General features: G+C 47.9%; 1 protein-coding gene across 3 annotated transcripts in view; it reads right to left on the bottom strand.

Annotated features, from left to right (window-relative positions):
- Positions 1-440: 440 nt before the first annotated feature.
- Positions 441-13,364, bottom strand: part of LOC146177815 (tubulin-specific chaperone C-like) — a 56,393-nt gene continuing 43,469 nt past the window's right edge. For 2 of the 3 annotated variants that reach the window (XM_084580598.1, XM_084580596.1), the window contains exon 4: positions 441-1,006. In XM_084580598.1, coding sequence (XP_084436724.1) covers positions 466-1,006 — 541 coding nt within the window. In that variant the 3' untranslated portion in view covers positions 441-465. The remainder of the gene's footprint in view (positions 1,007-13,364) is intronic. The other variant, XM_084580599.1, reaches the window with a different exon arrangement.

The raw sequence follows: 13,364 nt of genomic DNA, 5'->3' as shown, positions 1-13,364 counted from the left end.
AACTAACAGCTGGCATGCTTGATACAGACCTAGAGCATTGAAGCGTCACCTACTTTCTACTTTACAAGAATGAAATTAATAACTCTGATGCACTTGCGTCATGTCGGACCTCTGCTACCCCATGCCCCTAGTGCTTTACCCAGTTACGAAGCAGGCAAAATCTTTCGAATTTCTATCAAGTGTTACCTGGTAGTCCTGCACACCATTTGTGAGCCATTAACCTTCACAGACACAGCTTGTTTCCCTGTAACCAATGCAAGCCTAACAAAGCATGTAGCAATACAGTACAAACATGGTAATAACACCAACTGCAGTGCCTATGTGACACCTTCTACGACAAGCTCCTGCCATGAGCTCCTTTAACTGAAGGCAAAACACAATATGGCTCGCTGAACCATGCCTTCGCTCTGCTGTTTGTTACTATTGCTTATTTTGAGCTGTTTCATTGACATTTGCTATTTATTTTTATTTATGAACATCGTCTATGGGTTGCCAGTTTGGCGAGGGTTTGTCCGGTGTAAGCCAGTTGAAGTCATCCACCTGGTCCCAGTGGTTGACGGCCCGGTCCAGACCTGCGGCAGCCCAGTCGCGCTCATCACCGTCATATGAGAAGCTGTACTGCCTAAAGAGGAGTTCATCAGAGTCCTCGATGATGGAGCGTGCCTGGATGTGCACCTGGAACTGGCACCGGTGGCTGTCGTGCACCCGCAGCTGCTGGCAAGCGACCTGGAAGGTGCAGCCCTCGCAGCTCTCCACAAACACTGCACTGGCCACGGGCCCACACTGGAGTCGGCAGTTGATCAGCCTCCGAGCAAAAAGGACTGCAGGACTGCCGTGCACGGTCACCTCGCAGTCTATCAGACTGTCCAGCTCCATATCCTTGCCCCCGATGTCTGACAGCAGCAGCTTTTCCCCAGACCTGCCCTGGAAGCCCATTGTGGTGGAACTCGCTGGGGCACATGAGGAGGGCAGCTTGTCAACACTGTCCCTGCACAGGGAAGGTACACTGGGCAGCCATTGCCCAGCAAAAGGAGATTCCCACTGCAGCTTGTCACATGTCATTGTTGAAGGCAGGCTTAATCCTAAAAGAATAACTCCGGATAACCTTCAAACTGAGTTCAAGGGTGAATTATATTTTTCTGGTATCCCCATTCTAGTATCATTCAATCAAATGGCCCCTTCAGAGAGAAGACATATGTTCTACCACCGAGAAAAGTCTGAAAATTTGAGTTTGCAAGCTTACAGCCCCCATCTGAGAAAAATAACATGAATGGCTTTAAAACAAATTCATGCACACAGACCTGCAATCTGAGTTCCAAAAAAATTTGCACTTACATCCAATTATTTACGCTCTTTATCAATACAAAACTGGTTCTGCAATGAAAAATCAGCTGCAGGGCCCTTTAGGAAAACATTCAAACACGTGGAAAGCAGTGAAAACACCAGACAGCGCTTCATAGGCGGACTGTGCAACTTCGTGACATTCATCTCTATTTCTTGGTTTAAAAAACACTGCATGCACTGTATGTCTGCCTCTAGGTGAAGTAGAAAATATCACAGAAAAAGAAAACGGCAACAAAGGATACTGTCATGCATGAATATATAATGTAAACTGTGTTTCCAGTCTCCAAACGAACAAACAGTTGTTCCAGCAGTGCACCCAGTGACAGCATTTCCCCTTTAATTAAACAACACAACTTATGAGCATCTATTCATGAAAGCTCTTTTGCAGCATGCGGGCATGTTTGGTTTCATTCTAGACCAATAATCGCAGATTCCACTTTCCCAAACCCATCACATTGTCAAACCTGCCTGAACCATTGAGAGACCTGCTCAACCTAGATGATATAGTGCAGTCCACGTACTATAAGTCAGATTCTTGGGATCAATGAGCCTTCCCATTGCCCCATATGTAAAAATAAACCAAATACAGTAGAACCCCGTTCATACTTCTTTCACCGGTCCGAGAAAAAAAAAACCTAACAGCCGGGAAAACGCAACAGTGAGGAAGGCTCCGAAAAGGAACGAGAACGGTGCAGCTTTCCCTTCAAACAATTTATTTCCGCAAAGTGACGTTAGGACTTAAAAAAAATCAAGAATAGTGAACTGCCGTTTCTTTCGCTCGCTAGAAAACACCAGGCGCTTCTCAATAGCCTGGAAAGCCGCATTGCTGTCCGCGTCGCTTTTAGGTGCGACATACCTACGGAGGAGGTCTAGAGCCGCAACCGCTTCTCCAAAGCTCGGATCTGACAAATCCTCGGAATCGTGTGGCTCGAGCTCGTCATCACAATCTGCGGCTTCACTCACAACCGAGCTCGCAACAATATCACCAATACTCTGGCACTCCGATGTCACGACGGCAGCATCCACTGCGACGTAGTCGTCGTGAGTCCCGTGGCACCCAGCGCATCCATCGCCTCAGTGAGCTCTTGATCACAAGAGGCTGCTTCCGACTCCCCAGCGTCTGTGCCAGGAAATTCCCCTTCGCCGTCCATGCGAAAGCCACACTGCGTGAAGCAGTGCTGTGCAGTTGATGCGGCCACTGCAGCCCACGCTGAAGTGACATAGTGCATAGCGTCAAGCACCGAAATGGTCGTAGGCTGCTGTCCACGATCAATACGCGCAAGACAGCGCTTCACAACACACTTCCGGTAGGAATGCTTCAGGTTCTTTATGACGCCGGCATCTAGCGGCTGCAGATGGCTTGTAGTGTTCGGTGGGAAGAACACAAGCTTGACGTTCCGAAGAAACTACGGGTCTCTTGAGTGGGCAGCACAATTGTCTAGAAAAAGGAGAACACTCCTGCACTGGGATCCCATCCTGTTGTCGAAGTAGCGAAGAAATTCTTTGAACAACGAACACGTCATCCACGCACGACTGTTACTTCTGTAGTGACATGGCAGCAGGCGAGTGTTCTTCAAGCACCGCGGGTTCCGATATTTGCCATTACTTAGACTTCAACTTATCGGAATCATCTATGTTGCAGCAAATGAGCACCGTCAATCGCTCTTTGCTGTTTTTGCCTCCGTGACACGCTTCTCCTTTCAGGCTTAAGGACTTCGACGGCTGCACCCGAAAAAAAAAAAGGCCCGTTTCACCGGCGTTGTAGATGTCACGAGGCGCATAGCCCTCAATTAATATAGGAGATAGTGTGGCCTTCCAATCGTCGACTGTTACCAAGTTCACACTTGCTGATTCACCGCTTACTGTCTTGTACGCGATGCCGTGCCTCTTCCGGAAACAGTCGATCCAGCCATTCGACGCCGCAAAGTCCCTGATGCCCAGTCTGTCGGCGATGTCCACTGCCTTCTCGCGCAAAATGCTGCCATCAAAGTTGACGCCGGCAGCGCGAGCTTGCTTGAGCCAGGTCAGAAGAGCCTCGTCGAGGTTTCCATACTTGGCCCCACGAGCCTGCTTAGCTTTCGGGCCCAAAAGCGCTGCATTGCCTTCAATCTCGGCACGCTTTGAGACGATGCTGTTAAGCGTCGATGGTGGCAGACGAAGGTCTTTGGCAATATCAATTCTTTTCCGCGCTGGCTGCCTGTCGACAACGTTGAGTGCCTTCCGCTTGCGTGACGCCATCGAAAAACGTCAGATCACGATCGTCGGGTACAAAGGACAAGAGTTAGTTCGACTGGTTCACGACCAGCTTTGTCGTGGACTGGTTCGACGGATGAATGGATGAATGAAGCTGAACCCTTTGAATCGGGCGGTGGCGGTGCATGCCACCTAGCCGACGTTCACGAGGCAGATGGCCATCTAGTGGCGGCCTCTCCAACTCGCGTGCGGCTTCTTGAAGTTAGTTCCATAGCCAAGCCTAACCAAGACTCTTCAAAAGCCAAAATGGTGGTCGGCGCGCCTTGCCTCAGGCGGGTTCGCGGTGACCAGTTGGGACGTATCATGCGGGAACGTTTTCACAGCTACAACGTAACAACGAGGATCCCAATACATTGGATCCTACGGGATCAATGCCGGGACTGGATGAAAGCGACGTAACAGCCGGAAAAACGCAGCAGTGAGGAATGTAACAACGGGGTTCTACTGTATAACGATCAATTATTGGCGGTATATCGGATACAAGGATAACTTTATCGCTGCCCGGTAGATGTTTTCCTCAAAACTTTGAATGTCTGATAAAAAAAAAAAAATACCAAGAAAAGACATGAAAACCTGACATATGCGGTGAAAACAGACCGGCGTGGAGAATTCTGCGAGGGCTATTGCGTGAGAAACGCTATCATCGCCACTGCCGATTGTGCCGCCGTGGAAGATGGCGCCGACCAAGATGACGGTGCAACAGCTCTCGAGATGAAACAGCAGCGTTTCAAAGTTAGAAGCCTCGCGAAAAAACAGGGGCATTTACACTCTACGATTTTAACGATCATCAAGGTAAGAAATGTCCTGTAGTTCATCCAGTCGGTTTGGTATCGTGCGCACAAAAAGGATTGCCGCCACCGTACGCGGTACTGGAAGCAATGCTCAGCGATTGTCAAGAGAGCGCGAATTCCCGACTTTTAATTATGCTTAATGGCTCTTGGTGTATTCTGTAATAGTGTTTAGTGCTCTTTACAATGATCAGCATTGTTCAATCCGGTTTACTCACTGCTGGTAAGTAGGCATGCCTACATGCATACGAAAATATGTGGGTGTATGTTTTTTTTTTTTGTTTTTTTTTGCGCCAGTCCAGATACAGCCGAATCTCGATATAATGAATTCCGTGGGACCGCAAAAAATCATTCGTTATTTTGAAATATCGTTGTAATGAAAAATCTGCGATTATAAGCCAGTGATCAAACCTACGTATGCAAATGACGTACCTTGGCAGTGGGCACGTGTGTAGACAAGCAAAACCTCAAATGAAAATGTTGCACTAACTCCAAAGCTGACTTATTTGAAGAAATTAATTATTTTCTTCTCCCGCGTGCAGCAAACATGACACCACTACAACACATACACCTTCCACTTTGCGGAACACCTCGTCGCATGCATGATTGCACCGAGTGATGAAAGTACGGACTTTGTCCATGCGCAAAATATAAGCAATAAAAACATTAGTTCGATATGACGTCATCTTCAATGCTCCCTGAGGTTTGAAAATCTTGTCTTGGTCTCTCAAAATGATTGCGGCAGTCGATGGGGTAATGCTACCTGTCTGTAGAGGGCGAATCGCTTTTTCTCTGCGCCATTTTCTTGCAGTGAAAGCGGCTGCGTTCATATCTTCTTGGCACTTCGCTGGCTAATATCATCGCTCTCGCACAAACTTCGCAATAAGTTATTCTGCGGCATAAAAAAAAAAAAAACTTCAGCACGCTCAAACGCACAATCTACCAACCCACGTACGACACACAAGAAAAAAATGCAGGCAGCTAGGCTACTGCATAATAAACCATAGCTTCGTGGTGGCGCTAGGAGCTGGTACTAGATGTGCTGATGATGATAGCTACAGCCCACGGACCATACACACAGAAACGGCGGTTTCTGTTTCACGCGAAATTGCAAGCTGCGGCGCAGTTAATTTTAGCTGAATTCGTAGCACTGATGCTCCAAAATTATAGAAGAAATAAAATATGTACGTTATTCTGATATATACGCTATTTTAAAATTCGTAATTCTGAAATATTTTTACATCGAAAACATAGCAAATCTGCCGGGGATTATTGAACAATTTGTGAATTTGAAAAATTCGTTAATGTGGTGTTCATAGTAACGAGATTCACTGTATAACGATAATCGGTTATAACGATCGAATTTTCCGGTTTTCTCAATACCATTATAAGTGGACTGTTCTGCAGACCCGATACTACATCTTGCCATCACAATGTCAGATAACTAATGAACCGAGTTCGTTACATATTGCAAGCAGGTATTAAAAAAACTTAAAAGTCCACGGGTTCCCCAGTGATCATCGTGAAAAAGAAAGCTGGCACATGGTGATTTTGTGCCACTACCACCACTTCAACATGTCTTCCTTACATTGATGATGCCATTGACTGCCTCCAAAATGCCGCCTATTTTTCTTCCATTGATTTGCAGGCCAGATTGCAATCAACGCGAAGAAAAAAAAAAAGCTGGAAAAAGAAGACAACATTCATAACCTCTGATGAGCTGTATGAATTTATTATGCTGCCATTCCACTCTTGCAATGCCCCTGCTACCTTTAAAATATTTATGGATCTGCTTTTGCGTGAGCTTAAGTGGAAAGTTTCAATGTGCTGCCTGGATGACAGTGACTTTTAGCAAGTCCTTTGCCAAAAATAACAGCCATTTAGTCAGTCCTGGGGCGGATGAGGTTAAGAAGTTCGCAAGGGTCAAGTGGATGCAGCTAGCACAGAACCGGGTTAATTGGAGAAGTATGGGAGTGGCCTTCGCCCTGCAGTGGGTATAATCAGGCTGATGATGATGATGATGGTGAGTCAGTCCTGAGAAAAGGAGGTTACCGTAAAAACCGGACTATAGGTCTGACCGGAATATAGGTCGACCCCCTAACTGACCAATTCTAAAAATGAAAAAAATCTTTTTCAATGGAAAAAGTACCGAAAGACACACTTACCTTGAAACAAATGCACCTCAACCGGTTCCACAGTGGTGACAATATTTATTTTCACTTAAATGCTGCTCGTATGTACACCCGGCCAATTTTTCAAAAGTACCACGCGACCATTGACCAGTGTGTTTGTCAGCACCTTATCATCATGGCACGGAGCAGCGAAAGAAGCGAGAGTAAGCGCAAGTGTACAGCACTCACAGATTGAAATAGGACACTCGGAGCGCGTGGCCGTCGCTGCATGCAGCGCCGCCCGTGGATGCTCATGGAACCAAGGTGCTGCATTGCGGTATAGCGCGAAGGGGAGAACATCTAAAAAGCAGGACTGCTCCTTCCGGTCGCCAATAAGCAGGCCTGTTGTTTACCACACTGCCTGCGTGGCGCTGCAAGGCTTGCGCTCCGAGTGTCCTATTTCAATCCGTGAGTACTGTACACATGCACGTACTTTGTTTCGCCACTCAGCACCGTTAATAAGGTGCTGACAAGCACGCGGGTCGATGGTCGCGTGATACTGTTGAAAAATTGGTCAGGTGTACGGTAGACAGAAAAGACACGAAGTGTGCAAGCATTAGTCTACTCAGAGTCATCAGAGTCGTCCAAACTCGAGTCGGATGACGAGTGCTTGTCACGGCCCAAGTCCCACAGAGCATCATCCTCTGTGCCGTCTAGCGCGTTGCTGATGCTGCATTTTCTAAATGCCTTTAGCACCATCTCTTCGGGCAAAGATTTCCACACTGACGACACCCAACCACAGACAGTCGCAAGTGGTAGACATCGCAGGCGGCTGGTGGGGGTGGTCGGGTTGTCGCCCAGCATCCATTCATTATAGAGCTTGCGCACTCTATCTTTAAAAGGCTTGTTTAGCACGTCTAGTGGCTGCAGCACAGACGTCAGTCCACCAGTTATGACCCCGAGATCAGTCTTGCCATCGCACAAGGCCCGTTTTACGTCGGCTGTGAGGTGGCCTCGAAACGAGTCGAGAACGAGCATGTTCGCTCGCTCAAAGAGAGCACCAGGTCACCGCTTCCAGACAAGCCGGATCCACTCCAGCATTAACGCTTCATACATAAAGCCCTTTTCATTGGCCCGGACGATGACATCGCGTGGGAACTCCTCCTTCGGCAATTTTTTTTCTCTTAAAAGTGATGAAAGGGGGCAGCTTCTTCCTATCGGCTGTACACGCGAGCATCACAGTGAATCACGAGTGCTCGTTTCCCGTAGTTAGAAGCTTGATCTGCTTCGCCCCTTTCTCAGAAACAGTTCGGCTTGAGGGCATATAGAACCACATGGGTGTTTCGTCGGCGTTTTTGATCTGTCCCAGCAAGTCCTCGCGTTGGTGCCGGAGCGCAATCACATAGCGCTGAAACTCGAGTTTGTGTTCAAACTCTTCGGGCAGTTTCTTGCACATAGAAGTATGGCGCCGTAGTGCAAAGCTCTTCCTCTTCAAGAAGCGCCGCACCCAGGATAGCAAGCCCTTGAACTGCATCCTTGCGAGTCCCGAGGCACGCGTAATCTCTACTGCTTTCACGTGGATGCATTCGGCAGTCACAGGCAGCGACCTTGCACGCAGCTCCCGGACGAAATCCGCAACCTTGGCTTCTAGTTCTGGATACGGTGCAGTCCGCCCACGAAATGATGTTTTCTTCTGGTTGCTGCAAGTAGCAATACGCAGCTTCTGACTCCGACAGTACCAAACGCTCTTTTCGGATACTCCAAATTCACGCTGCGCTGCCAGGTTACCGTGAAGCTCCGCGTACTCAATCGCCTTTTTCTTGAAGGCGACAGTGAATTGTCGTTGGCTTCCGCTCATTTTGAAGCAAAAAAGTCAAAAGCTGGCTTTTAGCAGAATAACTCTAAACTATGGTGGCTAGCTCCAGACAACGGAAACGCAAAATGGCGATGCCACGCTGCGCTGCTGCTGATGGCGATGATGATGGAGATGTGATGGAGGCTGTTGACTTCAGCGGCCCATTGTTGCAAGACCTCCATAGTTTTTCCGCCAATGACAGGTATATAAGACGAGGGTCAACTTTTCGCCACAATTTTTTGAAAAACAATTCGACCTATATTCTGGTTTTTACGGTATATAAAACTTCTGTCGTGGTGATGCCCCATATATACCAATGGGAACGGGTGAAGCTAGTGGCGGCTATCTTGCGAGGGCACAAAGCTTGCGCCTATGGCTAGCGCTGGCTCATCGCATTAGTTTTGCTTGCGCGAATCTAGGTTTGAAAATACCACAATAAAATCATCTCGCAGTCAGAAAGCTTTGGTGGGAGCTTATTTATGAAATGGGGTGGTGTGTTCTATTAATTTTCTGAATGCTTCTTGGGGTACAAAATGTTTTTTTGCCATATCAAAGGGAGTTTCCATAGCGCACATAATACAGTTGTAAACTGGCTATGAGATTACTGACCACACCGACTGAAGTGCGCTTTTTTTGCAAAGCATTTAGGCCAGCATTGTGCTCTATGATTCGCTGAAAGCATGCAAGTTTAAGCTGGAAACAAGTGACACTTGTCTGCGCTGCTATCAATAACAGTCACCGACTGATTTTTCAGACTCCAAAAATTCTGACATGCTTGTTGATTATTTGGACTGCTTCATGACACTGCCACCGTTCCCATAGACTGCAATGTATAACTATTGAAATTTCGGACACCTTTCAACCTTGAGTTCATTTTTTCGAACTCAACGACTAGACTTGCCTCAACCAATGCTAGCCAATGCATGGCCCAATCCGCTGAACACTATTTTTGTTTTGCACTGAGTCTCCTTGCTGTTCCATGAGGTGGTGGTACCGCAAATGCACGCTCATCATCATTGCTTCTGTGTGTTCGTGTAGGGAGACTGGCTACAGCAGTTTCGGTCAATGGTCGGGCTTAAGCCATGTCTAGACAATCCAGTAGCCGATGCTTGTTTTGTGCCTCATTTCCTCCATGTGTGTGCTGCAGTGCTAGGCACTATCAGGCTACGTACGCGACTGGCGTCAACGTGACGGTGCTGTGTTGTGCTGAGGCACTGAGGTTGCAGGCAATCCGAAGCGGCATATGAAAAACGTTTTAAGTGTGTAATGGCACCAACAGTACCAGCGTAGCCTGCACCTGGCAAAGCTGGCAAGCGTGTTAAATACACCACAACGGCAATGGCGCGAAGGATCGCTATTGTTAAGGAAGTTCAGAGCGGCCGACCTCAGAGCGCAGTTGCATGGCAATTTAATATCACAAAGCAAACGCTCTCCGACTATGTGAAAAACAAGACGAAAATTCTCGGCGAATCAACCAAGCCTTCCTCCAAGTTGGAGAGAAAAAATTTCAGAGATGGCAGTCACCCCAAGCTGGAAGAAGCCTTTATACAGTCAAACCTTGTTATAACGAACACGGATACAGCGAATTATCGGATATAACGAAGTAAAAGCAAAGTTTGGTTGGCTGTGCATTATTTCTATGGGAGTTCTATCTGTATAACGAAATGAAAAACTGAAAATTTGACACTAAATCGGTTATAACGAAGCATATTTCGTATTCACACGACTCAAAATCCGCAAAGAAGCAAAAAAAAATTTTTTCAAAACGCTAAATTTCGGTTTTATCAATCGCCTCCACCTAAAATGTGTTTGAATCACCCGCGCTTTCGCACGCCACGCCACGCCATCTAGGGACCGCGAATGAATCTAGTATCAACGGCTGCCTGGCATGTGACCGGCACGTGATCGAACCACCGCCCGCGTTGCCTCCACCTAAAATGTGTTTGAATCACCCACGCTTTCGCACGCCACGCCATCTAGGGACCGCGAGTGAATCTAGCATCAACGGCTGCCTGGCATGTGACCTGCACGTGATCGAACCACCGCCTGCGTGCCCCTGCCCCTACTTTTTGCCGACCCGCGCGTGTGCTCACTTTCCTCGAGGTCGTGCCGTCGTCTTGCAGCACGGCGCCGAAACGCAAAGCAGTTTCTCTTGAAACAAAGATAAAAATATTCAGGGCGGTCGACAGCGGGCGCAAGAAGAAAGAGATTGCCGCAGACTTTGGCGTTGCGCCTAGCACTCTGTCAACCATACTGAGCGCAAGGCAGAAGATAGAAAACGTGCACTCTGCAGGCGCCGTGAAAAACGACAGGAAGCGCGTCAGGCATTGTCACCACCAGGATGTTGAGGATGCCTTGTTCGCGTGGTTCAAGGACGTTAGAGCGCGCAACCTGCCTGTGTCTGGTGCCGTGCTTCAAATGAAGGCAAGAAGTCTCGCTTGCGTCTTAGGCCACGATGACTTCTATGCAAGCAGTGGCTGGCTGCAGCGATTCAAAGACCGCCACCAGATTGTTTGCCACATCTTGTCGGGCGAAGAAGCAGCCGTCGATGAAGAGAACTGCGAGAAGTGGGCAGAAAGCTTCCGCATGCAACTGGATGGCTACGAGATGCGCGATGTCTACAACGTGGACGAGACTGCGCTTTTTTTAAAGCTGCTCCCGGAAAGGTCACTTGTTGCAAAGAACGAACTGTGCCGAGGAGGCAAGAAAAGCAAAGACCGCGTCACCGTTGTTGTTTGTGCTAACATGGATGGGTCAGATAAAAGGCGGCTAACTGTTATTGGTAAATCTGCTCGCCCAAGGTGCCTGCACAACGCCCGGAATGTCCAAGCGGACTATCGCTCGAACAAAAAGGCGTGGATGACGTCGTCACTCTTTGAAGCATGGCTGAAGGCCTTCGACAAAGACATGGCAGAGCAGCGCAGGAAAGTGCCTTATATTGGACAACTGCTCTGCCCATAAGGTGTCTGTACCACTTGAAGCGGTCCGCCTAGTTTTTTTGTCGCCAAATTCGACCTCAGTGCTGCAGCCATTAGACAGGGGCATCATTCGCTCACTAAAATGCTGCTACCGAAAGCGATTGGTTACGCAGCTCGTATTTGACATAGACAGGGGCATATCAACGGCCATAAACCTCAAAACTACGCTGGACATGCTGTACGGTGCATGGAACGAAGTGGCACAGTCGACAATAAGAAATTGCTTTGTTGATGCTGGCCTAGCCCCATCCACCAGCGAGACTGAGCCCAACGACGCCCACGATTCTGCAGGTGAAGCGGACAATTTCGACGAGACGACATGGCGTCAACTGGCGGTTCCGAATGTTACGTTCGAGGACTTTATTGCTGCCAATGACAACTTGGCTGTGGCGCCCGAATTGACCGACCAAGAAATTGTCGATCAGCTGCTTCCTACAGATGATGCTACGAGCAGCGATGAGAGTGAAGAAGAAGGCGAAGAGCGAGCTCTCAGCAGCACCGAGGCCGCCGATATGGCGAGGAAATTGAGAAGGTACCTTGAGAACCTACCTGTGGCCAAATCAGATGACATTGGGAAAGCGCTGCACAGTGTCGATTTCGTTGAGAAATTTATTCTATCGAATAGTGTGAAGTGCCGCCAAATGAAGATTACGTTGTTTTTTTAAATAAATCAGTTCTGCGTGGCCTAAATCCCGATTTGTGCGCTCATTTTTGCTTGGCAGTGCAAAATGAAAGGTAAGGTTTCGCGTGCTTATACCACGCTTTAAAGAAAAAAAAATGCTTTTTTTTCAGCTTTGTGCTTTCCATTTTAGGGTAGCCTATACTTGGGTTTATGAACAGAATTTTTTTTTGTAGGAATTTGTGAGTACTTTTACAACGAATATCGGATATAACGAACGAATTTCCGCGCGAAATGAGATTTTGTTATAACGAGGTTTGACTGTATGTGGTTGCATGACATGTTCGCAAAGCGGATCCCAGTCTCTGGAGACCTTTTGATAACTACCATATTTTCCAAAGCAAAAGTCACGGTATTTTTCTAAAAATATCGTCAATGCGTCTTATCGACAGGTGCGACCGTGTGCACAGTCGACTGATTTTTGCGAACTCTCAACGGACCACGAAAATGTCCGAAAAATCGGGCAGTCCGAATAAACAAATGTGCACCAAAAAAAGCTCAATTTATTGCCTATTATTCATTTGGAGGCCGGAACAAGTCATGAATGCTTTTCTGCACCACGCTCCGCTTCCGTGCTAACAGGTCAGCCTGAATTTCGCTTGCATCAGCTCAGCTTGCGTCGGCTGCGCTGCTGCAGGTGGGTCATCATCGTCATCGCTCTCAGACTCCACAAGCACTTGGCAAATAATTTCTACATCTGTCAAGCCCAGCGTACAGTTCCAACTTGTGGTCCACGTCTGTGAACTCTGAAAACGAGACGGCCGATGGAATGATAGAATTTCGACACCGACAGTGCGAAGGTCGTGAATGAGCTGCTCACTGCCTGACAGCTGCTCGACGACGCTCTCCTCGTCCAAGGCAGCCGACTCGTCATTCAACACAAATCCCGCGTGGCGTTAGCAATTGCGCAGCGTTGTGGATGCTACAGACTTCCACGCATCGGCGAGCGTGCTAAGTGCTCCAAGCAAATCGACAGAGTAGGTTTTCCCCCTGTCGAACCACACCACAACCACCAACCACTGGATCACAACACCGACTCCATTGAGTGCCTTCTCGCTGCGGTGTTGCATGCAAAAAAAAAAAATTCTTATAAAATTCGGAAACAGCTTCTTGAAGAACTACAACCACCAACTACCAACCACTGGATCACAACACCGACTCCATTGAGTGCCTTCTCGCTGCCTCATTGCACGCAAAAAAAACAAAAAAACTCAATATTCGTAAACAGCTTCTTGAAGAACTGAAGCCGATTCATATAATTGCGAGCCACAGTAGCGACAGAACGTAGTTCTCGCATCAGCACGACCACGGCTAGGCCTATTCGCTACGCTCGGCAACGCACTTGAAACGCACGGC

This window comes from Amblyomma maculatum, chromosome 10, assembly GCF_055883805.1.
Source record: "Amblyomma maculatum isolate TAMU_Amacu chromosome 10, ASM5588380v1, whole genome shotgun sequence".
Taxonomy (NCBI): domain Eukaryota; kingdom Metazoa; phylum Arthropoda; class Arachnida; order Ixodida; family Ixodidae; genus Amblyomma; species Amblyomma maculatum.
This window is presented reverse-complemented; position numbering and strand designations above follow the sequence as displayed.